The sequence below is a fragment of the Mustela nivalis genome (genome assembly GCF_964662115.1).
Source record: "Mustela nivalis genome assembly, chromosome: 1".
In the NCBI taxonomy this organism is placed as follows: Eukaryota; Metazoa; Chordata; class Mammalia; order Carnivora; family Mustelidae; genus Mustela; species Mustela nivalis.
The window spans coordinates 206,994,414-207,020,563 of record NC_139020.1 but is presented as its reverse complement, the minus strand read 5'-3'; the positions used below and the strand labels follow the sequence as shown (position 1 = coordinate 207,020,563).

Sequence of the window (26,150 nt, the reverse complement as noted above, 5' to 3'; positions counted from 1 at the left end):
AATCAGGGGCAGAGGGAGAAAGGAGGAAGTCTTTATCTGAAGTGTGCTGTGCGCTGTCCGGGGTGCTGAAATCTCTAACCTGCTAGGCTTCAAGCTATTATGGCTCCAAGACAAGCACTTTTGGGAGATGATCCATGGAATTAAAAGGGATAAACTAGAAAGCATGAAGTCGGTAAAGGGAGCGCTGATGAATGGGTATCATTGTGAGAAACTAGTATTCAATCCTGTGGAAGGCCCTTTGAGAGGTAGAACACACCTCCAAGTCTCACCGAGGAACAGGGAAGCCAGGCCTATTTACACATGGACTCCCTTTCTCACTGGTTAAGGGGCTGCTTCTGGGGGTGTTAAATGTCTGTCATGTGGCTGAACAAACTCCTGCAAGTCTGGAGAAGACCCTCCAGCACAGATGCAGAAAAATGAGAGGTACAAGGAGGTACTGGAGGTTACAAGGTACAAGGAGGTACCTCCTTTGGTACTGGAGGTACAAGGAGGTTAGCTTGCATGGGAACTGCCCAGGAGAGGTAAACTCAGAGGTGAGCAGGACGAATATGGAGTGGGACATTTGCAGGATCTACCACACACCTCCAAAGGAGTATGTTCTAATTTCTTTCCCTTCAATTCACCAACTCCCATTTATGAAGAACTCGGAACGGTCCAGGGGCTCAGTTCACGGTGTTGGCTACAATGTTGCCTTTCTAATCCCTACCACAGCCCAAAGAGGCAGATGCTATCCCTTTTTCCAGATGAGAAAACTGAGGTTTGGAGGGATACATGCACGTTCTCGAGTTCATCACTGGCAGAGATCCTTCCAACTCTGAAGCCCAAGTCTTAACCATTAGCCTGGGCCAGTCTTCCATGTGTGGACATCTCTTCTGCCCATTTTTTTCCCCTGCTATCATAGAGTCCAAGATGGGAAAGCAAAATAAAGATCCTCCTGACTTTCCTGAAAAACTTCATTTTAAAGAAATGGTGTAGGACTCAAGAATATGGATTCTATCTCCAGATCTAATGAGTTCAAATCCTAGATCTACCACTTATGAGGTAGATGACATTGGGCAAGGTGTTTAGTCTCTTTGAACCTTGGTTTCTTCAACTGTAAAGTGGGAGTAATAGTGGTACTTAATTCAGAGGGCTATAAAGATCACCTGAACATATAAAGTGCCTTCTAAGTTCTAATTTGTCAATGTTGCCACTGCTACTAGTAACAGGTATTATGTTCATAGGGATACTGTGGTGAATATGGCTCTTTGAATTTAACTTGGGCTTCAGGTTATCCTAGTTTTAGGGCATGGTCCCAGTAGAGTGGTTGAGATCCTGATCCACCCTTTATTAGCTGGAGGATCCCTGAGGCTCTCTGAGCCTCAGATTCATCTCTACAAAAGGCTTGCGGAACTGAAATGTGATAATACACATAAAATTGTTAATAGTGCTGGAACATAGTAAATGCTTAATAAATAATGGGAATAACAAGCATGGCAGCCAACAACATTATTATCACCATCACCATATTACAAGATGGAGAAGCTACCTCCTGCTGTTAGGAAGTGAGGCTGCTCCTGGTGGAACACAGTTCAGCAAATATCATGACACCAAACACTTTTGAACAATAAAAAGATCAATGCTCTCTCAAGGATAAAACTCTGAATGATAAGAAGCATTTGTGCCATGGTAGGGAATTCTTATGATACCCAGGATACTGATCCACGGTGGAATGTGGGGCGGGGGGGAATTAATGCAGACAGAAGTTAAAATAAAATGCAGCTGGTATTTACAGGAGCTGTTAGTTGGTCTCCTGAGTTAGAGTGCCAATTGGGTTTTGTTGTTGTTGTTGTTGTGTTTAGAATGCTGTTTTTATTTTCAGGCAACTCAGAACAGCAACGTGGAGGTGAAGGAAGGAGGAGAGAGTGAAGATTGGTGATATGTGTTTGTTAAATTGATCAAAGGGAAGACAGTGTGAGGTGTGTGACTCTGGTCAAGTCATTCTGACTCTGTTGGACCCCAGTTTCTTCAGCTGTGTAAGGGGGAACTGGGATTACTATCTGAGACTCCCTTTCTATCTCTCTGGAAAGGGGCTATAGCTGGATACTTGGACAGAAGGAAGGAAAATGCAAGGCTCTGATGGCAGAAACTCAGCGGGGCATTATATTATACCACTCTCACTGCCCCCAAACTGGGGTTCTAGGTTCCTTGACATGAACACAGATTCTGATTCAGAAGTTTCCTGATTTGCCATTATCTCAGTGTAACTTGAGTTTGGGCAAATAACTTAGCCTCTCTGTGTCTTAACTCTCTTGCGAGTGAAATAAAGGGTTTGGACCTGCCAGAGTCCATTGAGTCCTAAAATTCAGTGATGCTATGAAAGCAAAGCCGTCCTTTCCTGATGGTCCCCCAGTAGCTGGGTATTTTCTTCAGTTCTGATCCTCAACAAAACTGTCCAAAGCCTGGAGTAGCTGGTAGAACCTTCCAAAATGGAATAATTTTTACAGAGTCATGAAATGTCAGAGTTGGCAAGGACCGAGAGTTCATCTGTCCCATGCCTTACCTGAGTATCAGAGTATCTGTCATAGACTCCCAGGCTATTTAGCTATATCGATGCAATGATCTCCATTTCCATAAACAGCTTAGTACATTTTCCTGAACACTCTGTATCTCAGAAGTATTACAGCTTTGCAGCCATTTATTTTACTGAGCAACTATGCCAGGTACAGGGCTAAGCCCATGAGCACAAAAACAACTGTATTCATCCCTACCCTGGTCATGTCCACAATCTCCTTTGTTAACATGCACACTTGCATCATTTGACCTCCCAGATGTTCATATATATATTTGAGCACTACAGTCAAAGCTCTGTCATCCCAGAAATACAGCCAAGCTTCTGAAATCCTCCTCTTACACGATTTCAATTTAACGATCAGACCTTCAAATACAATAGAAGCCCACTTCAAAGGGGTTTGATAAAATTGCAAAGTTAGAATTTCTCTGAGGCCTTGAACTACACAGAACAAACCAGACTCCATTGGTATGATATTTCCTGCCAAATTTTACAAAAGAAGAAGGCAAGAACCCTATTAATCCATGAAAAAAATGAATGGTGTTTTAATGCTGCGGTTTGCTTAGAAATGTGAGAAGACAATGAGTTAATCAAAAAGTGCTCATTAGGGCCATGTTGTCAGATTAATACCCTCACATCCCCTACCCCTGGAATGCAGAACTAAGAGTGTACCGCCTTTGCTTGGCAGTGCCATTGCACAGAAAGCTGAGTTTGCAGGGCTTGCAGTCCCTACTCTCTGTTCCTTGCTTGCAGCCCAATGGGAGACCAAACAGCCCACTGGAATTTGAAGTAATGAAATTTGAGTTATGTGCTTGATTTGAAGGATATAGAACCACTAGACAATAAAGAAGGGTCGCCAATTATGGGAGAAGCAACAGGGAGCCAAGCAGGAGAAAGGAAGGCAGGAAAAATGCAGAGGGAAAGGAAAAGGGGTAAGAAAGGAACAGAATGGCGGCTCCTTGTGGTGTTAGGAGCAGGACCCCCTAAGAATCTAATGAAAACTACAGACCAGAAAAATATACATACACACATAATTTTTGCATGCAATTTCAGAGGATCCATGAATCCCATTAATTCTAATGCTCTCATCCTCAGGACCTATCTCCGATAAAAAATTTCTCCTCTAGGGCCTCATCAGATGTCAAAAAACTAGGGAAAAGATCACGTTGTTGTAACCAAAAAGCAAATGCAAATACCCAAGTGGCTAACTAATTTATCACACATCCGCCTTTCAACTTAATGACCATTGATTGAGACTTATGATATGCTGAATGGCATACGAGCTTCTCTGATATTCCAAGAACCATGTTATAAAAAACAAAAAACAAAAAACACAAGGATTTTAAGGCTTCTTCCTGCCAGCAAGGTCAAGCCAGCCCCTGCCAGCAAAAGTCAGCCCCCAGGGAGTATAAATTGGCACAACCACTTTGCAGAGCTATTTGGCAATGCCTCATGAAGCCAAGGATGCACAGAGTACACAACTCAGCAGTTCCAATCCCAGGTAGATTGCCCTAGAGAAATCCACTGGCAAGAGTGAGGGGACAGCTTGGTTCAAAATAGCCCAAAGCTGGAAACAACCCAAAAAGATAAATACATGGTAGAATACTCATACTGCAGAATACGATGCAGCAGGGAAAATGGATGAATGAGACCTAGTCTTGTCAATCACATTAATCTCATGGTGAGTGCAGAAGGAAGGCTGTAGAAAGAAATGTTTACAGAGAAACCTAAAACTGTGTAAGAATGCACTATTTATATTTCTCATATATTTATGTTGTCAAAATATAAAGCAGATACTACAAATTTCCTATACCCTTATTTACACATATATAAAAGGGCAAATACATAACTGGAAATGTTAAACACAAAACTCAGGAAGTGTTTCTGCACCAGGAAAAGAAAGAAACAAGGACAGGGAAGAGAACACAGGGGACTTACACTGTAAGAGAAAGATTTCATTTGGGGGCGCCTGGGTGGCTCAGTTGATTGAGCGTCCAACTCTTGGTTTTAGCTCAGGTCATCATCTCAGGATTGTTGGATAGAGCCCTGTGTCAGCCTCCACACTCAGCGTGGAGTCTGCTTGAGTTTCTCTCTCCCTCTCCCTCTGCCCCCCCACCCCCCCTCACACCAAGTAAATAAACAAATCTTTAAAGAAAAGAAAAAGAAAGTTTTCATTCCGATGGTAGGCTGTTGTTCCATCACCTACCTGTCCTCACCTCTTCCACTCTCTCCCTCACTCTGTTCCAGCCACTCTAGCTTTCTCACTGTTCATCAAACATATCAGACACAGTCCAGCCTCAGCACCTTTGAATGTGCTATTCCCTCTGCGTGGCACTTTCCTCCTTTAGCTATCCCGAAGGCTCATTCACTCACCTCCTTCAGGTTTTCATTCAAATACTGCCTTCCCAATAAAGTCTTCCCTGTTTTACAATCCTCCTGCTCATAGCATGTCTTCTCTGTTGATTGTTTCTCTGTAGCCCTCACTGCCACCTAACACACTAGATATTTATTCATTCACTCATTCATTCATTTAGTTTTTCTTCACCACTTGACTATCTGTTGCACAAAAGGAGGGACTTTTATCTGTTTTGTTCACTGCTGTGTCTCAGAACCTGGCACATAAATGTGCAAAAAATATTCACTGAATGGGTATTTGTATACATGAATATTTGTTATATTATTCTCTATTTTTTGAATGTCTGAATACTTTGTTTTGCACTTTAAAAAAAAGATTTATTTTAATTTTTTATTATATTATGTTAGTCACCATAGAGTACATCATTAGCTTTTGATGTAGTGTTCCATGATTCATTGTTTGTATATAACACTCAATGCTTCACGCAAGGGAGGGGAGCACGACTGTGGTAGGGTGGAGCAAAGGGAGAGGGAGAAAGAGTGCATCTCAAGTCAACTCCACACTGAATGTGGAGCCTGATCCCATAACCCTGAGATCAGGACCCAAGCCCAAATCCAGAGTCAGATGCTTAATGGCCAGAGGCACCCAGGCACCCCTTTGTTACATACTTTTAACAACAACAATAACAAAGTCAGCTATTAGGATGTTTCACAGACAAGTTTCCTACTAAGGTAAGAAAAAGATGCCCAATATCACAACATGTTCTTGGAACTTGCCAAGGTCCCAAGCCACAGAACTATGGGAACAAGAAACAGAGGACCCTTAGGGAGCACTCAAGCCCACTAGAGCTAGCCCAGGGTACCCACAACAGACTACTCAAATCTGAATGCCTCTACCAAAACAGCCCAATATGACAAAGCTCTTTTTGGGAAAAGCAACATTGCTCTTAAACAACAAATGTGCTCAAAACCTGAATTGCAGGAGCCCAGCCACCACAGCATGGGTGCTAAGACCCATGACATCTGCCAGGAGAGACGGGCTCTGGAACAGAGCCTAGAGGAGAAATTTGATCCTCGAAGAGAATTACAACCCCAAAGAGGACGGCTGTGACCCCACAGAGGAGAGCTGTGACCCCATACAAGGGAGCTGTGACACCACAGAGGGGAGCTGGAACTCCACAGAGGACAGCTATGACCCCCAAGGAGAACTGTGACCCCACAGAGAACAGCTGTAATCCCACAGAGGACAGCTGTGACCCCACAGAGAACTGTGACACCACAGAAGACAGCTATGACCCCCACAGAGGGGAACTATGAGCAATGAATAGGGGTCTTGGAAGATAAGCCAGTCTTATCTTGGAGGAGAAGAGTGGGTGGGCAGAGGAGCCAGAAATGAGCACAAAATGGTAATGTCTATGCTGACATCTGTTATAGAACTTTGGGGTCCCTGAAAGAGCCTGACTCGCTACTCAGCAAATCCACCTTCCTTTCTTCTAAGCACAGTCAAATGTTTCTCAGCTTCCCCTGCAGTGATGTGTGTCATGTGAATAAATTCTAGCCAAAAGAACAGGAAAGGAAGAGGCCTGTGCCAGGCCCATAAAACCTTCCTAGTATCACTTTGTGTGCTCATTTCTCTTCCGTGGTTTGGTGTAGACAAGCACAGAGTTCTTGGAAACTGTGAGTCAACAATGAGGAGTCACAATGTGGCAAGGGCCTGGGTTCCCTCAATCACTGCTTGAAGGAGAGAGCCCTGCCAACAAGGAACAACTGTTTTGGACTTTCAATGAGTGAGAAATAAATTTCTGTTATGTGTAAAATATTACCCAGTTTCTTCTATTGTTGTCATAACAGCTAGTGTTACCTTATACAGAGGGTCCTTCATGGAAAGTGTATACACACTCACCTTTCAACTGTGGCATGCTATATACAGATCCAAAAACTCTTCTAAGACGGTCACTGTACCTTATCTAGCTTGGTTTTCTCCACAGTCCTTCCATAAACCATTACACTCAGAAGTCCTCAACAAACATTTACCAGCTAGAAATCAAGACCAACTTGGAATAAAGGCATCCCCAAGTGAGACAAAAGGACCACATACACACAACAGTTAAAAACTTGATTTCTGGAATCACATAATAATATTAGGTTCAAATTCCAATTCCACTAGCAGGGTGATCTTAGGCAAGTTCCTATCTGTGCTTCAGATCTCTCCGTGGTCCCACAGGAATATTAATATTTCCTAATTCATTGGGTTGCTGTGAGGATTAAATGAGAGAATGCACAGAAAGCTCTCTGGAAGCAGTCAACACTAATAAGCCGTTATTCTAATTGTAACCAAAAGCATCTGCTGCAACACGCAGCCAGAGTATGGAGATGGGTGCAAGATGCAGAGGCATGGTGAAGAACATGGGGACTCAGCCTTCCCGAGCCCAGCCTGTACACACCAACCACGATGTTTCCCAAGTCTTTAGAGTTCGAAATAATTCTAAGAAGCACAGCATCTGACACTTACCCTGTTAGCACCACCACAAAGTCCATCACGTTCCAACCATTCCTTAAGTAAGAGCCTTTATGGAAGGCAAACCCCAGGGCGATGATTTTAATGCCAGCCTCGAAACAAAAAATTCCAATGAAGTATGGTTCTGTATCATCCTGGAAGGGAGAGAAGGTAAAGTCAAGATTTTTGGCTGGGCAGAGGGTGGCATCATTGGGGACCTTGCCCACCCAGACATCTCTACCCATTTTTTCTCACCTCTCCTACCCTCCAGCACCCATTTCCTCCCAAAGCATCCTTCCTAGAGTTCTCTTGCTTTTGCAAGAGAGGCAGAAGCGTGGAGAAAGTACCCTCCTTCTTTCCTTTTGGCCAATCTCACATATTGATTGGTCAAACAGAATTGTTTGTTTGGATCCATGATGTCTAGTATAGCAGCCACTGGTCACATGTGGCTATTTAACTGTAAGTTAATTCAAGTGAAATACAATAAGAATTCAGTTCCTCAGACACAGAAGCCACATTCCAGTGACTATTCTATCAGACAGTGCAGATGGAGAGCATTCCCATCACTGCAGAAAATTCTACTGGAAAGCACTGGTTCATTATGTCTGTCACACAGATCACTCAAGACCTTTGAGGTTAGACCCTATATACCAACCTCACCCCTGGATCTGACACTCGCGAAGGGTCTCAGCTGGTATGCACCAGCACAGCTCTTCAGGTTGCTAAAATACTGGAGTGATACTTCCGCATTTGCTGGCAAATGGCCAGTGTCCTGGTCCCCAGACCCTCACTGAACCTCCTGTGAGTTTCTGGCTTCCAGCTGGTAGTCTATAATATTTTAAATTAAGCTGTAAGCTCCACTCCATCAGAGCCCCTACATGGATGTTTTCCAATCTGTTATGAAGTTTCTCAAGCTTCAATCCTTTCTGCCTTCATGATTCTTTTCCTATCAGCTTGCCATGATACTACTACTTGCTTTCTATTTTTCTAGCTGACTCTCTTACCTTCACCTTAAACAAAAACCAAAAAAAAAGAAAAGTCTTGAAATCATAAGTTTAATAGGTTAGTGATATGTTTTAGAATACATATTATAATTCATACCTATTAACATTTAGGTGCCTTGAGAACCATCTATATTTTGTGGATTAGGAATGAGTGGATTCTTACACCCCCCTCTACCTACCCTTGAGCTATTACAGCTGGATCTGAAAAGGTGACAGAAAGGAAAAGAAGTCTCCTTCTTTGCACTGTCAGAATGCCAGGAACCAGGGGGCTTAGGGATGGGTAGGGGAATTGAGAAAAATCTTAGTGTTAGTTTATAGCTCTGCTGAGTTTCACCAAATGAGTAACTTTGAATGAGGACTGTGAACGTCCCCCAGAGCTGATATCCATGACAGGAGACACAGAAGATAGAAGAACAAGCCAAATGACACCAGATGCAAGGAACCAAGCTAACATCAGAATGTGGGACATGTCTTAGGGCTATGGGACTGGTTTCCGCCATAAGTCAAGGGCAGGAGTAAAAACAGTTACTTTAGTTTAAAGGGCTTATGCAGGAATGCCTGGGTGGCTCAGTTCATTGGGCATCTGTCTTTGCCTCAGGTCATGATCTCAGGGTCCCTGGATCAAGGCCCACATCAGGCTCCCTGTTCAGTAGGGATTCTGCTTCTCCGTCTGCCCCTCACCCTCTTTGTGCTTGTGTACTCTCTCTCTCTCTCTCAAAAATAAACAAATAAAATCTTAAAAAAAAAAAAAAGGTTTAAGCAACATAACAAAATCTAGGCCCTGCTTGGATCCTGGTTTGACCAAACTGACCAAAAAATGCTATTTCTGAGACAAACACGAAAATCTGATTTCTGACTGGGTGTGACATGGTTCCAAGAAACCACTGCAAGTCGTGTTGGGTGTAAAAATGTCACTGTGGTAATGGAAGAAAAATGCCCATATTTTTAGTGATGCAGAGTTAAGTAATTACATGGCAAAGAACTGACAAGTTGTGTGGGATTTGCCTTCAACGATTTTGCCCAGGAAAAGACAAACCAGTGAAATCCAAGGGGACAAGCAAAGCAAACAGGGCAACGTCTTGAAAAACAGTTGAATCTAGCTGAGGGGTTCATGGAGGGGTTCATTGTATTATTCTCTCCATTTCCATGTATACTCAACATCTTTCACAAGAATTTTGTTTCTAATAGGATGTTTCTATGGACCACATAAACACTTGTCAAACACTGTCATCCTGGTTGGCACTGGGTTTGCCAGGTCTGGAGGGATAAGTCATGAAGGCCTCTCTCTCTCCAGATTATTGGTATTCATGAAATTTAGGCGTCCCAGGCGGGGGGGCTCATGATTCATGATCCAGCTCTTGGCTCCACGACTGAGAGTCCACTCTGCCCTCTGTCCCCAAGCCCCCCCCCTCCCAACCCCAGCCATGGCAGCTTGCCTCTAAAGCAAAAGAGAGACCCCCTCAAGAGAGACATCACTTACCAGTCGTTCAGACATTGGGGTCTTGTCATCGTCGGGTAGGTGTTGTTCCAGAGCAAGGACAATGCAGTTTGCTATGATGGTGGCTAAAATCATATATTCAAAGGGAGTATGGAGGAATTAAGGAAAATCTTTCCAGCTTGTTTAGGCTCCCAGCAAAACTCAGCAGAAGGTAGAGAGATTCCCCATTCTCCCTCTGCCCCCACACATGCACAACTCCCCCCCATTATCAACATCCCCCCCCCAACCAAATGGTGCATTGTTATAATCAATAGACTTACACCAACACAACATTATCACCCAAAGTCCACCGCTTACATCACAGCTCACTCTCGGTGTTGCACACTGAGAAGTCTGGACAATAACATGCACCCACAACGAGAGTGTCCTGTGAAGTAGCATCGTTGCTCTAAAGACCCAGCAGATGACTTTTTAAGGAAAATGTAGATGTTATTCTCCATCTCACCTCCAACATCCACAGAGCAAATATTAATTCAGCACATACTGGGTGCCGGGCCCTGTTCAGGGCACTGGGGACACAGCTTACAGTAAAAGAAACAAAAATCTCTGCCCTCATGGGGAAGAAGTGAGTGTGTGAGACAACCACACATATAGAACATTACAAGGTGGTGAATGCTACACAGAGAAAAAGCAGGAAAGGAGGTTGGGGGTTGCAATTAAAGTACGGTAGTCGGGGTGCCTAGGTGGCTCAGTTAGGTAAGCACATCCAAGTCTTGATTTCGGCTTAGGTCATGTTCTCAGGGTTGTGAGATCAATCCCCCACATCAGGCTCTGAGCATGGCAGGGAGTCTGCTTGAGATTCTCTCTCTCCCTCTCTCTCTGCTTCTCCCCCTCCTCATGCTCTCTCTCTCTCTCTCACTCTCAAATAATAAATAAGTAAACCTTTTTTTTTTTAGTAAATCTTTTTATAAAATAAGTGCAGTACAGTGTTCCGATCTGATGCCCAAAGCACAATCAACAAAAGAAAAAATAGGCAAACTAGACATCACCAAAATTAAAAACTTTGTACATCAAAGAGCATCATCAAGAAAGTGAAAAGACAACCAACAGAACAAGAGAAAATATTTGCAAATCATGTATCTGGTAAGTCTGGCATCCAGAATATATAAGGAACATTTGTCACTCAACGACAAAAGGGAGTCCCAATAAATAATGAGCAAATGGCCTGAGTAGATATATCTCCAAAGAAGATATTCAAATAGCCAATCAACACATGCAAACATGCTCAACTTCATCAACCATTAGTGAACTGCAAATCAAAACCACAATGAGGTACCACTCCCCATCCACTAGAGCTAAAACAAAACAAAACAGAGCAAAAACAAAACAAACAAAAAACCCCACAGAAAACAGTAAGCATTGGCAAGGATGTGAGAAATTAGAACTTTTGTGTGTTGCTGGTGGAATGGTGCAGCCTCTGTGGAAAATAGTTTGGTGATTCCTCAAAAAGCCCACAGAATTACCATATGATCCAGCAATGCATATCCTAGGTGTACACCCCAGAGAACTGAAAAGCAGGTACCGAAACCCATGCTCATAGCAACACCACTGCAACAGCCAAAAGGTGGAAGCAGCGTGGATGTATGGATGAACAAAAACTGGTCTATCCGGACAACGGAACCATCCTTGGCCATAAAAATGAAGTGCTAATGCACAGCACAGTGTGGAGGAACCTCAGAAACATTGTGCAGAGTGAAAGAAGCCGCGCATAAAAGGCCACATACAGTATGATTCTGTGTGTGTAAAATGTCTAGAACAGGCAAATCCACAGAGTCAGAAAGCAGATGGGTGGTTGCCAAGGGCCGGGGGAGGGGGTTGGGAAGTGACTGCTTAATGTTTTGGAACTAGACAGATAATGTACAACAAACACTCTGAATGTACTAAATGCCACTGAATTAGTCACTTAAGAATGGTTAATATTGTTACATGAATTTTACCTCAATAAGTAGAAAATAATATGGTGGTCAGGGTAGGCTTCCGAGAAGCTGACCTTTCAAGATCTGATGGAGGGAAAGGGTAGTCTGTGTGGTTATTTCCAGATGTGGCATTCCCTCTCCCTCCAGGCACAAACTCCTTCTTGCCTCCTGGGAAAACTGCTCTGGGCGGACAAGGCCTGGTGACCTGCTGGAGGGTCTCTACTTGGGGAGAGCCATCCCTGCTCACTTTACATTAGGACCTGATCTGCTGATCAGCTGGTGAACCAGAATGTCCCCTGTCCCCCTGCCAGACCCACACAGGCACTGTCCAGTCAATCTGGGTGTAGAGAAGTGGGTGTCAGAAGGGAAAGCCACAGGGTACTGGTCAGTCTGGAGTAGAGCTTCTCCACCTTGGTACTACTGACATCTGGGGGCAGGTCATTCCCTGTGGTGGGAGTGATGAACAACAGCATCTCCTTCTCTCCAGTTCCGACAACCAAAACGTAACGACATCCAGATATTGCCAAGTGTCCCCTAGGAACACCGGGTCCATTGTTCTATGGAAGGATCAAAGAGCATGCCCTGGTGGACTTGGCCATGTTAAACCCCTGGCCTCCTCCCAGCTTTCTCCCTTGGAAGCCTAACTTGCCTTGTTCTGTCCTTTGGCCCTAGAGTTAGGTTGGGCCTTTTGGAAGCTCCATAAAACCAAAGGATCTTATAGGCTGGTGGAGTGAGAGTATATACTCACTTTCCAGGTGGGAAAAGAAAGTCTGGAATGGACAACCTTGGGGGTAAGAGCCTAAGTAAACCAGGAAAACCAGGCCTTTGTCACCGGCTTCGGCTTCGGCCTTTGCCTCCAGCTGAAAGCGGCTGAGCTGCGCTTCGTGCACACTCTGAAAAGCAAATCTGACACTCAGGGCAATTTGGGGAGCCAACAAAAGCCGGCCCTGCCGACGAGTGCCTCTGATTGGCTTCCTGCCTCCAAGCTGACAGTCATTAGGAGCACAGAGAACAAAGCTGGGCTATGTTGCACAAATATTCCATTCTGCCTCACCCTGCAGCCCAGAAAATAAGAGACAATATTTGTATACAGAGAAGCAACGCCAAGCCCTTCCCTGGCCTCCCCTTGCCGAGGCTTCTGAAGCCATGATTTGAATCTGATGATTTCACTTCCCTTCCCTGCCAACTAGCTCCTTGCTCACTTCTGTGTGGAGCTGCTGGCTCACTCCTGGGGTAGAGGGGGTGTGTGGCCTCCTGCCCCTAATCAGCTGGGATGTGACTTCCTCTCCATCAGACTTGAGCTGAGGTTCCAGGAAGAGTCCCAGAAGACTGGCAGCAAGCAGCACTTTCAGGGTTGCATTATCAGGATTTCAATTGTCCAGTGTCACCGGATTTCAGGCCCAGAGCTCTCCGGATAGAGGAATGAAGCCACAGCATGGGGGAGAACGGAAAGAGGCTGCCCACTCCTACCTTACTGCTTTTTTCTTGTCAAACATGGCAATACTGGCTATCAAATATTAACCCTTCTCCCTCCATGCACACACGGACCCTGCCAATGTCCACAGATCTGCCCCCCTATGGGAACTGGCAACACTGACCTCATACCCTTGCTACTGAATGGCCGCAGAAGAGCATCAGCTGCATCCTTTAGAAATGCAAAGTCTAGCCCCCCTCCCCCCTCGCTGACCTGCTGAGTCAGAATCTGCATTTTAGCAAGATCTTCAGGGGATCTGTGTGCACAGTGAAGTTTGCCTTAGATCTATTTCAAGGGTAGGAGGAGACCAGGTAATTGTGGCTTTGAGTCATCTCAAGAGAGGTGGGGGCTCCCCTCTCTCCTCCACATTCTGACCCTAGGAGGAGACTTTGGGAGCCCCAGACCAGTCTTCTGGCTGCACACAGGTAAAGGGGCTGGTAAGAAACCCAAGATCTTGATGAAATAAGAGTAAACTGGCACGAGACAAATATGCAGAAAAGAAAATTCCAGCTGACATGGAAGGAGTCACAGCCTTCCCATGACTCCCATGTCACTCAGAAGAAAAGCCAGTCTTCCTGGTAGCCAGCAAGACCCAGCATGACCTCCCTGCTCTCATGACCTCTGTCTCCCTGTGTTGGCTCAGCTGCAGCCACACTGGCCTCCTCCACATTCCCCAAACACGAGGCATGTCCCACACCAGGGCCTTTGTACCTGCTGTTCTCTCTCCTGTAATATTTTTTCCCCACAGACCCACATGGTTCCCTCCCTCACTCCCTTTAGGTCTTTACTCAAAGGTCACAACCCCATAAGACCTTTACCTCTTGCCTTGCTTATTTTTTTCCTCGGCCCCATCCCTGGTCAAATATATGCTCTATTTTTCTTCTTTATCTTGTTCACTGTTTGTCTTCGCTAATAGACTATAAGCTCCATGCAAGCAGGGATTTTTGTTTACTTTGTTCACTGCTTTGTTCTCTGCACCTAAGAGAGCATCTGTTTTTATAGTAGATGCTCAATAAACACCTGAATAAGGAAGGAAAGGTGGGTGGGTCCTGGTTTGTGCATCTTCTCTCCCCACTCTGTTGTATGCCAAGTCTTGGTGGCCATGTCAAGAATATAGCTTCTTAAAATATGCATTGAAGTGGTAGGCACATGGACACAGAGATGGGGTACTGTGTTCTTAGCATGGGAAGAGATGCCTCACCCCAGGCAGAAGTCAAAGGTAGTCCAGGCAGGGGGAGGTGAGGCTTTCTCAGCCCAACCCTGAGTCGTGCCTTTTCCTCCCAATTTAGAAATCCTGGGTTCTAACTCACAGCTGCGGTGAGCAATGCTTCTGCTAGCTGAGCTGAGCTTTCCTGCTCCCCGATTGGTTCAGGGAGAAAGCACCTGTGTCAGCGGGATCCAGAATAATCAGCCAGCCGAGAGGCCAAGGGGAGGGAGTGCGGGGAGAAGAGATGAAAGGGGAGAAGCATCCCTGATGGGAGGAAAAGCTGGCTCCTGAAATGGCTTGTGGAAGTCAGGATAGCAAACAGCCCTGCAGGCAAGCGCAGACACACAAAGCTCCCCGCCTCCAAATTAGATTGATCAGGACCACAGAGGCCCCAGAAAGGGGTTGTGTGTGACACTGGAAATGACCAAGTGATTCTTCCCAGGGAAGAAGAGCTGTATCTGCTAACAGGATCTGCTCTTGGGATCCAGAACATCAAAGAAAATCAGTTTGCAAAGTAGGCATGGCTGATGGTTCCAGCTCCTTAGCAAGACCTTGTAGAATGTCTAAGTAATTCATCCTTCTCCTTATGATCTCCCATCCCTACCTCGTTCCCAACTTCCTGTGGTTGTTGTAAAAATCAAATCAGGATTTTTAACTCATCAAGACCTTTCCTCTAATATAGGGGCTGCCTGATGTTCTGAGGAAACAGATACTTCAGTGAGTCAACCAGGCAGTTGAACTTGTAGAGAGAAGCCAAACAGACCTTATTTTCATGTTAGTTCCATGCTCTTCACAATTACCAGGAAAAGAGCGGGGGGTACCAGGGTCCTAGATGTATGAGTTTAGGACATATTCTTTGCTTCGCTAAACAAATGCCAGCATTTAACTTGGCAATATGATAAACTATTATGGGCCCATTAACAGGCACAACAACCTAATTACAGCTGTGTTTATCAACTGCTTCATTGGGCAGACACCGTGCTAAGCATTTTACACTCGTTTCAGTTAATTTCTTGCAACAGTTCTACAAGGTAAGTTGCAAGCTCCATTTTCCAGATAAGGAGATCAAGGCTTAGAGAGGTTAAGAGAATTGCTCACGACCACAGAGGAAATACTGGAAGAGCATTCACTCACCCCAACATCCATGCTTGCAAACCAAAGACCATCCAGCAGCTTACTCTTATTAGAGGGTGGATAGTTTTTTCTTTATTTAAAAATTGAAGTTGGGGTACACCTGGAACCTTAACCATATGGATGAAACCAAATGGATTAGACCTCAACTGAATCCCAACTACCACAACTGAATGTAGTTGTAGTCATGATCAACAACCGCAGGCTAATCCATGCCCTCATAAACCCATCCCAAGCGGGCTACGTTAACAAAAATTTTACCTTCCAATACTCCAGAGAGTGTCCAGTTCTCAGACATGGAGTTTGAACTCTCCAATGCATAGAACAGCCAAAAGCCAAGCCTACAAAAGAGCTTTACACCAGTCCATTAGCTAGAGACTCTAGTGGTGACAACACGACTCAGGGCAACTCTGGTTGCAGCCTGGGAACTTTTCAGCACCATGGCCAGCGGCAAGCGGAGACACTTAATTTCACATCCATCCAGACACAGCAAGCCTGGGGCAGGGCAAGCAATCAGCGTCAAAGATGAACACACTCTAGACATTTGTAAAGACCTACATTTCACATCTAGGGTAGAGAAAAAAAAATTTATTATGTCACCAGGAAAATCAAATGAAGAAAAAATAAAAAACCCAACACCAAATAGATGTGATGTGTCATTTGTTTTTTAATATAATCAAAGAAATTTCAACACTTTGGTTCTATAGAGAGAAGTCTACCCAGGGCATCTGGATCAAGCTTCTGCTCAGAAAACTGGAAATACTACGTGAGAAGTCATAGAAAAAGTAGTTAAAAGGGTTTGGGGGTCAGGCATGGTTCTGATGTTGGCCAAAAAAATTTCCTTTTCTGAGCCTGTTTCCTCATATAAAATTAAAAAGTCATGCTTACATTGCAGGGCTGTGAAAAGAATGAATGGACACCCACAATACATTTAGAACAGGACCTGGGATATAGTGTGCACTCAATACATATGTATTTAACTATTATTTACTCTGGTTCCTGCATTGGATCTTAATATTAAGAAAACGTAACATGTTTATATAAAAAAGAAACTTAACATGCTTATAAAAGCATAAGATAGGGTTCATCTCCTTGTGATCATGCAATCAGTGCTTATATTATTATGTTTATGACAATGACAGCTACCAGTATTATTAACCTATCCTATGCCACTTTTGCCATCCAAGTCTCAGTCCCTTCCCTTCACTGGAAGCTTTCAACATGCACTCCCATCATGGCTGACCGAGCCTTCTCTCAAATCTGAAATCATTCCCCAAACAGGAGGCAGTGAAGTTAGGCGATCCACTCCACAAATACTGGGCTCAAAATAAAAGTTGCAGGGTGCCTGGGTGGCTCAGTGGGTTGAAGCCTCTGCCTTCGGCTCAGGTCATGATCCCAGGGTCTTGGGATCGAGCCCCGCATCGGGCTCTCTGCTCTGCAGGGAGCCTGCTTCCTCCTCTCTCTCTGCCTGCCTCTCTGCCTACTTGTGATCTCTGTCTGTCAAATAAATAAATAAATAAATCTTTAAAGAAAAAAAAAGTTGCAAAAATCTCTAGCAGGTATCCCATATAAGTGGGATTATACAACATGTGATTTTTTTTTTGTCTGGCATCTTTCATTCAGCATAATGATTTGGGGGCCATCTATGTAGGGGTGTGTACACGTACTTTGTTCCTTTTCATGGCTGTGTAGTATTTCATTGTGTGGAATGAATTCCATTTTATGGATGTGTGTGTGGGTGTACTTCAATTTATTTATCCACTCACCCACAGATGGCTATCTCGACCTTTTTGGCTATCCAGGATCTGTGACTCAATAGAGACAAAATACAGAGTCACGCTTGCCAGGAGGTGAGGGGCAGGAGGAAATCAGGAGCAACTGCTTCATGAGGCAGGATTTCCTTTTGGGGGTAGGAAATGTTTTGGAGCTAGATGGAGGTGGTGGTCACCAGATGATGTGAATATTCTAAATGCCACTGAATTGTTCACTTTAAGATGGCTAATTATATTATGATACGGAGAATCTCTAAAAAAAAAATCTTCAATTTCTAAAAAATTGTTGTTGGTTGTGCTTCTTTTCTTTCTCCTTGATTCTCATAGTTCCTATTATATGCTGTTACTCACTGACTTTCCTCTGAGCCATGAACCACGAACAGAAACACCACCCAGGCAGCTCTCAAGATCTTTCTTTTTAAATAACTGCTTTTAGTTATAAAAAGAATACATGTTTATTGTATTCTTTTTAGTTTTAAAATTTATATTGTATTATTTAAAAAATGAAAAGCCCTTACCCCAGCCCACAGCCCAGGGATAACCACCATTAGCAGTTTGCTGTCTATTTTTCAGATTTTTCCCTACACATGTTCTTTACCCTGGCTGCTGTGTCTTCTTGAGTTACTCTTCCCCTAAATATGGGCAGGGCTCATTCCCTTGCATCCATCAGGAGATACCAAAACATTATCTTCCCAGTGAGACCTTCCTGGCTACCAGGTCTAAAGTCTCAGCCCCACCAATACTGCCATCCCCCTCCCTGCTTGCTTTTTGTTAATTATTTTAGCAACTTATCACATCAAACTACGCATTTTACTTATTTACTTTATTACGTTGATCTCTTACTGGAATGTCAGCCCCATCTGGGGCTTGTTCTCAGCTATGTCCCCAGGATTTACTGCCCAACACATAGCAAGTGCTCGATAAATACCACCAAATGAGTGAAAACAAACCTATGAAATCATATTTTCCTTTTATAAAAATGCCATTGTGTTATGCAATGTTCTGACCTCTGCTGTACCCCTCACAGCACTGGACCCATTTTCCCATATTGACACACTGGATCGCCTTCTTTTAAAAGGCTGTGCAGTATTCTTGTGAGTTAATGCATCATCATTTCACATTTTCTTATATGCTTCCAGTTTGTCTCTACTACAAAGCTGTGATGAGTAACCTGCTCACACAATCACATTCCCTGAGATGTTCCCTCTGCCCAGGCAAGTCCTTCTCCCCTTGTGTGGTACTGTCAACCTGTGCAGTGATCAGTGAAATCTTCCATGTCCTTGGCACTTGGCATCTTCTCTGAGCATTTCATCAACCTCTTAGCTTAAACTCAAACTTGGAAATTCCGTGAGGGCCATCAACTCCAAGGCCAAGGAGATCACTGGCTGCTTCAAATTAGTCCCCGAGAACAAAAAGAAAATCAAACCGAGGCAGATATCTGCCATGATTGCCCCAAAGAAACCCAGTGAGGCCAAGGAGAAGGGCCCCAGGAAAGCAAGTGAAAAAAAAGGACCCTCTGAATCTAAGTATGGTAAGACTACCCAAGAAGCCAGGAGAGGTGAAGAAGGCCCTCTCTAAACTAGTTGCAGCCAACAAGAAGGCCCCCAAGATAGGGTATAAACAAGCCAAGAAATTCTCCCTCTTCTGACCAGACAAGCCATGAAAGTCTTTCCCAGTGTCACTGGACTCAGCAGGAAGTCCAAAGTTAAAGGAAGTCCCAGCAGCCAAAATACTAAGGCCCACAGGAAAATAAAAGCTGAGAGTCAGACTGGTAGAGCCGGTTACTCTCTATGACCTTCAATTTCCACGGGAAGACTACTGCCTATGCTGGCCCCTTCCTTCTTAATCACTGGAAGAGATCCTTACCTCTTCATCAATGACCCTTATGAACTTCAAGGCACTCCAGCCATGCATGCCTAGGAGCAACACCGGCCATCTTCAAAATACCCTTTCCCAGCATCCTTCTCTTTAGCCGCAACTCTCCTCCTCCCAGTTTACTAGCTCTCCTAAATGCAAATGAACATCCATCCCATGAAACCCTGCCACTCACTGACTCCACCATTTCTCAGCACCCTCTCCTCACTTCATTTCCTTCCTTGTCAACCTTACAAAGGTTGGCTATGTATCACTTCCTTGCATTTCCTTTGCTTCTGGAGAGAGCCCATCCCTGGTGAACCCAACCAGTTACCTTTTTCATGCTTGTACAGAGGTACATTCCTGAATGAGATCAATGATCTGAGCTGATGATGTTAAATTCATTATACTCAATCTCAAAATGGGCATTTGAGAATTCTAGCATCCTAGATGGGAGAAGATACCAGTCAGTGCGTACTGGTGTACTGCTAGGAATGACCCACTTTAGGGAAGTTAATATTCTCCCATCATTAGAAACCCCACCCTTGTCTCAAAATTTCCCTCCAGACGCAAATCCATTTCTCTGTTACCCTTGATGAAGAAGTTGACTGCATGTATTGCTTTCACTTCTCCACTTTGATTTCTTTTTCTTCTGCCTGCTCCTCCAGGCTGTCTTCCAGCTCCATCACTTAACCAAAACTCTCCTAGTGAGGATCACCAAGGACCTCAAGGTTGCCAAATCCCAGGACCTTTTCAGGCTCAGATTTCTTGGCTACAGCTTCTTTTTATCTTTTTCTACTACCTTCTTGTCTCTCTTTCTTGCTCCTTTCTTACTCAATCTCTCACCATTGGTCTTCTCTGGGGCTTAACCCTAGGTAATCTATTCTCTACCCATATCCACTGTCTAAAGGCCTCATGTATTGGGATGTGTTTTGCCACTCTCCTGAGTGCCCTTCCCCCAACATATCCACTCATCATTCTGCTTGGTGTCCTGGGAGAGACAAGGTTGGCTCCTGTCTCATCTCCTACCTTCTGGGAAGGTTTGTTCAATGGGAAGCGCCAGCAGGAGATTGGAGGGAAGAAGGAAGACTTGGGGTATTTCTTTATCCCATATGTGCCCCACTACAGTGTCAGGTTCTGTTGATGGCTGTGTCTTGTTGTGCCTTCTGACAGGCACTTCTGACCTCATAGAAGTGTTTACTTTCATTCCCTAGGGCTGCCATGGTGAATTACCACAAACTGGGTGGTTGAAAGAACAGAAATCTCATCTTTCACAGTTACACAGGCCAGAACCCCATAATTAAGGTATAAGAGCCCCCTCTGAAAGCTCTAGGGTAGGATCCCTCCCCTCCTCTTTCAGCTACTAGAGGTCCTGGGTGTTCTCCAATTTGTGGTCACATCACTCCATCCTCTGCCTCTGTCTTCACATGACCTTTCTTATGTCTCTCCCCTTCTCTTCCCTCCTAGGAACACTTGCCATAGAAATGGCTCACCATTACATTCCCAGCGCCCCTTCCAGTACCAGGCACCTAGCAGGACGCCAATCAATGTCTGTTGAACAAGCAAATGAATCCACATCTGTTTTATTTCTCTTTACCTCTCAACAGCAATTCTTTCTGCACCTTCCACCCTGTTTTCCAGCTCTCTCTGCTGTTGTACTGCCGAGCCAAGTCAAACAGACTTTCCAGAATGTCCCAAGCCCCCACTGCAGCTCCTTCACATGTTCCCTGGACACATCCCCAAATATTTGGGTCTATCTGGCCCTTTCTTCTGCTGGCCCCACCATCTATGAAGATTCTCCTTGAAGCTTTATCTTAAAAAAAAATAAAGCAACATATTCTGTGCCTCCAAAAGAAGCTTTTACTTTTGCAAACTCTATTGATTTAATCCTAGAGGCTGCTGGCAGCAGTCCTAGGAGCTTAATCAATACGACAACACCCAGCACAGCCGGGACATCAGGGAGCCTTGGCCAAAACCTTCTGCTTGGGTCTTCACTGGCCCTGACTGAATCTCTTGCAACTGCAAGATTTACAGTAGGGCACGAGACATTTGCAATTGCTCCAGGATCCTGCTTAGGTGAGCAGAAGAAAATGTCTTCAAGCTCAAGGCACTTCAGAACTATTTGTTAATTTGCACTATGGTTGATTCCATGGAGGCGGGGGGTGGGAAGAAAGCAAGAAATCAAAGAGAACAGAGAAACACTGCAGGTTCTAGAACTCGGGTATAAAAAGCAGGAGTAGAACTGGCAAAGAGAAGGTGGGGAAAAGGAAGAAGAAGTGTGCAAAAATTCAAACTTGGGGGGCACCTGGGTGGCTCAGTGAGTTAAGCCTCTGTCTTCGGCTCAGGTCATGATCTCAGGGTCCTGGGATTGAGCCCCGCATCGGGCTCTCTGCTCAGCGGGGAGCCTGCTTCCTCCTCTCTCTCTGCTTGCCTCTCTGCCTACTTGTGATCTCTGTCTGTCAAATACATAAATAAAATCTTTTAAAAAAATTCAAACTTGGATTAAGTTAAAACAGGAATTCCTTCACCCCTCCGCAGATACTAAATGATCAGGGAAGGAGAGAGAGAAGGTCATAAGAAGAAGAAGGTTGAAGGTAACCGAATCAGTGCCCAGGGCTTTAGAAACCATTCATCTGCTTGAAGGAAAAGTCAAACAATTCCTTTCACTAACTTTTTTCAAGACTGAAAAACAGGGAGAGGAATCAGAGGCCCCACAGAAAGCAGGCAAAGGGGAATACTTGTTGGCTAGTTTAAATGCACATTGGGGTGCCAGGATAGCTCAGGCAGTTAAGCAATTGACTCTTAATTTCAGCTCAGGTCATGATCTCAGGGTCATAGGACTGAGGCCTGAATTAGGCTCTGTGCTGGGTATGAAGCCTGCTTAAGATTCTCTCTCTCCCTCTCCCTCTGTCCCTCCCTGCTCCCTCTCTAAAAAAAAATTAAAATAAAAAAAAATTAAATGCATGTTAAGTATACATAACTCTCACAAGAATACTGTGTTTCAACTTTAGTCCCAGAGCTCAGATGATGAGGTATTCTAGCCCAAGTATTCTACATCCTGCTGTAGTCAAACATCTCCCAAATCTCAGTGGCTGAAAGCACCATGGGACTATTTTCTTGTTCATGCTATGTGCCCACTGCCGGTGGGATGGGGACTCTGTTCTATGCTGCCCCCTCTCCAGTGCCTAGTCTGAGGGAGGCTCCATCTCTGTGCATGCATGATGGTGGAGGCAGCAAAAGGAAACACAGTGAAACATACACTGATTCTTCAAGCTTCTGTCCAGAAGCAACACAAGTCACTCATCCTCACATTTCATTGGCCAAAGCAAGTTATAGAGCCACACCTGACTTCAAGGAGGTAGGAGAAAGAACACTCTACTGTGAAAGCAGAGAAGAAGTAGAATTATTAGCTGAGGAAGGTGAAGGATTTCCACTCAGGTAGACAAAATGACATGCCCAAAGTCGAGCAACATCAAGGGTGGCAGATGTGGGATCAGAGGTCAGGACTACAAGGCCCCATGCTCTTTAGATCCTATGGTCTTGCCCATGACAGAAGCTGAGAATAAGACTTACAGTGGAGGCAGTGGGGAAAGCAGTGGAGAAAAACAGAAGCTGATCAGTGGATAAGTGGAGGCAGAGGGAGGGAAAGCTAAAAGAAGCCAGAAAGTGAACACCAGAGCCTAAGTAGAGATGTCTCATCTTTAGAAACTGCAACACATCACAAACATCAGGAGAGGGGTGGGGGAGTTTCATACCATTTTCAGAGAGGTCAACAGTAACAGAGAATGGAGAGGAGATTTATCTGAAGCCACATAGGGAAATGGGGGCACAACCATGAAGAGAACCTGAATGCTTCTTGCTTTGTTCCCCAAAGCCGCCATCTTGGCTCAGGTCAAAGGTCCAACAAATGCTGGTTGGTGTTACAGCGGCCCCAGAAAGCCAAGGCCAGGGCTTGCCAGGACTCCCATCAGATGCACTCTCCCTCCCTAGACATGTTCCTGCACAGTTCTGGGAAATCTGGACCAGAGTTTGATGGTGTTCCAGAACGGATGGCTTGGCCCTTCTGACTACTCCTTGCCCACCCCAACCCCAGGGCCGAACTGGAAATAGGACAGATTCTGACTGCAACACAGCCAGACAGTACTCGGGAATTCCAAATAGATGGGTAGCCCATTTAGTTTTAGAGCAAGGCTTCTGGAAAGAACTTGCCGTTGCTGCCAATGAGTCATGGCCATTTCAGTTATGAGAACCCACTATGTGTCACCCAAGTGCTGTTTGCACATGAACTCAATAAGCCTTCACCACCTCTCTGTCCAGAAATCCTACTGGTCAACCTTCAGATTATATCCAGAATTGGTGGTTGCCAAGAACTGGAAGGAGGGAGGGGGAATGACTACTACCCTGTATAACATTTCTTTCTGGGGGATGAAATGTGAGTCTAAGTAGAGCTGATGGGGGCATGCGATCTAAGCCACCTCCCCATAGGCTAGCCAGATTTTATGACAATTTGTCATCCTATGACATCACATAACATCGTTTGACAACAACTTGTCAGCCCCACTGTCTTCACAATGGACAAGGGGCTCCATGGGTTTAGAGACCTCATGATGGTTTTCTTTCCATCTCATGTTTGCAGATTTATGGATGAATGAGGACCCAAGAGCCCCGCTGTCCATGAGGCTGCTCCTAAACTACTCTCCAGACAAATCCTCATCTCTTTGTCCTTGGAAACTAGAGAACTAAGCTCCTCCCTTGAGCTGTTTTATAGATTTTTTCCCCCTTTTTTCCTTTCATTCTTTATTTTATTTATTTATTTTTTTGTCCTCGTTTCTTCACTCTGGAAGCAGACAGTTCTGGCTGGAATGCCACCTGCATCCCTGTAACACACACACATCATTGTATGTTGTGACAAGTGCTATGAGGAATGATGAAAGAAACCAGGGAGGGGAGAATGGGTCAGGAAAGGCACTGAAGATGCACTATTTCATGCAAAACCCAAGGGATATTTAAGGGTTCACCAAGTGAAGAGTTGGGGGAAGGTCCAAGAATTTCACAGCAGCTTTATTAGCAATGGCCAAAATGAGAATGAACCCAAACACCCATCAACAGGTAACTGGATAAGCGAAGTGTGGGCTTTTCCATACCATTGAATGCTAATCAGCAATAAAAATGAATGAAGATATATGGCATACTCTCTCAACACATTTATGTGCAGGTGCTGTTCTAGAGGAGAAGAGGGAAGAGCCACAAAGTAGGATGGATGCAAGCAGAGGGAAAAGCCCGTGTGGAGACACTGAGATAAGACTGTGCCTGGTGTGTTTGGGTCAGAGAAAAGAGGCTGGGGTAGCAGGGAGGGTGAGGGGACACTACGGGGAGAGGAGCTCAGAGATCCTCATGGGCTTCCCCAAGGTACAGAAAATCAGCCATGGGCAAGGAGAGTGGTAAGTTCCAGAGCTCAGAAATTAGGGAGGGATGGTGCGCCTGTGTGGCTCAGTCAGCTAGGTGTCCAACTCTTGATTTTCATGATCTCAGGGTTGTGAGATCGAGTCCCGTGTTGGGCTACACATTGGGCATGAGCCTGCTTACAATTCTCTCTCCCTTTCTGTCCACATCCCCCTCACTCACTCTCACCCTTTCTCTCTCTAAAATAATAATAAACAGATTTTTTAAAGATTTTATTTATTTATTTGAGGGGGAGAGAATGAGCAAAAGCATAAGCGGGTGAGGGGAAGGGAAGAGGGAGAAGGAGAAGCAGACTCCTTGCTGAGCAGGGAGCCCGACGTGGGGCTCAATCCCAGGACCCTGGGAACATGACCTGAGCTGAAGGTAGATGCTTAACTGACTGAGCCATCTAGGCACCCAATAATAAACAAATTTAAAAAAACTAAATGGGGCACCTGGGTGGATCAGTGGGTTAAAGCCTCTGCCTTTGGTTCAGGCCATGATCTCAGGGTCCTGGGATCGAGTTCCGAGCTGGGCTCTCCGCTTAGCGGGGAGCCTGCTTCCCTTCCATTCTCCTGCCTGCCTCTCTGCCTACTTGTGATCTCTGTCTGTCAAATAAATAAATAAAATCTTAAAAAAAATAACTATATAAAGGAATAAGGGAGGGGGAGAGGATGGAGAGAGGCCTGCCTGAGCTTAGAAAATCTGCCACCCTCACCCCCCATGTCTTATCAGACAAATAAGCCTAGTATTAGAACAGCCCAGCGGCCTGACATGCTTTGCTGAAAGACAGGAGAAGCAAAGGAGGGAAAGAAAAGCTGGTTTTGTAAGAAAATAATATAAACAGAGAAATATGGAAAAATCACTGATACATAATAATACATACTAGATTAGGCCCTGGCAAACTATGGCCTGTGGCATGTTTTTAAAATAAAATTTTATTGGAAAACAGCCACACTTGTTCATTTACTTATTGTCCATAGGTGCCTTTGCTACAACAGCAGAACTGAGTGGCCCCAATAAAGATCTGTGGCCCACAAAGCTTCAGATCTTTAATATTTAGCTCTTTGCCGAAAAAGTTTGCTGGCCCCTGTACTATAACAAAAAGACAGAACTACATATTACTACACTAAGTCTTTATAGCATATATTAACATACAACTCTATAACATAAGATAATAAAATCACTAATATAACAACTACATTGAATGCTTATTCTATGTGGGGCAGTGGACTAAGCTTTTTTGCCTCCATTATTGCATTAAATCTGTTTAACAGCTCGCTGAATTAGGACATTATCATTATGTTTCTTACTGATTAAGAACAGACCCTGGAGCCAAAGAGCTTGGGTTCAAATCCCACCTCTGTCATTCGTGGAGTGTGAGACCCCAGAAGAGTTACTAAACCACTCTCTGTCCTGGTTTTCTCCATTGTCACCTGGAATGATGAC

The 26,150-nt window shown here is 44.6% G+C and overlaps 1 protein-coding gene across 10 annotated transcripts in view; it reads right to left on the bottom strand.

The window, feature by feature from the left end:
• CACNA1A (calcium voltage-gated channel subunit alpha1 A) overlaps nt 1-26,150 on the bottom strand; it is a 285,358-nt gene that overhangs the window by 165,317 nt on the left and 93,891 nt on the right. For 9 of the 10 annotated variants that reach the window (XM_082729516.1, XM_082729517.1, XM_082729519.1 and 6 more), the window contains exons 4-5: nt 9,888-9,994; nt 7,419-7,558 (exon numbers count right to left, since the gene is read on the bottom strand). In XM_082729516.1, the coding sequence (XP_082585642.1) occupies nt 7,419-7,558; nt 9,888-9,994 (247 nt within the window). The remainder of the gene's footprint in view (nt 1-7,418; nt 7,559-9,887; nt 9,995-26,150) is intronic. The other variant, XM_082729520.1, reaches the window with a different exon arrangement.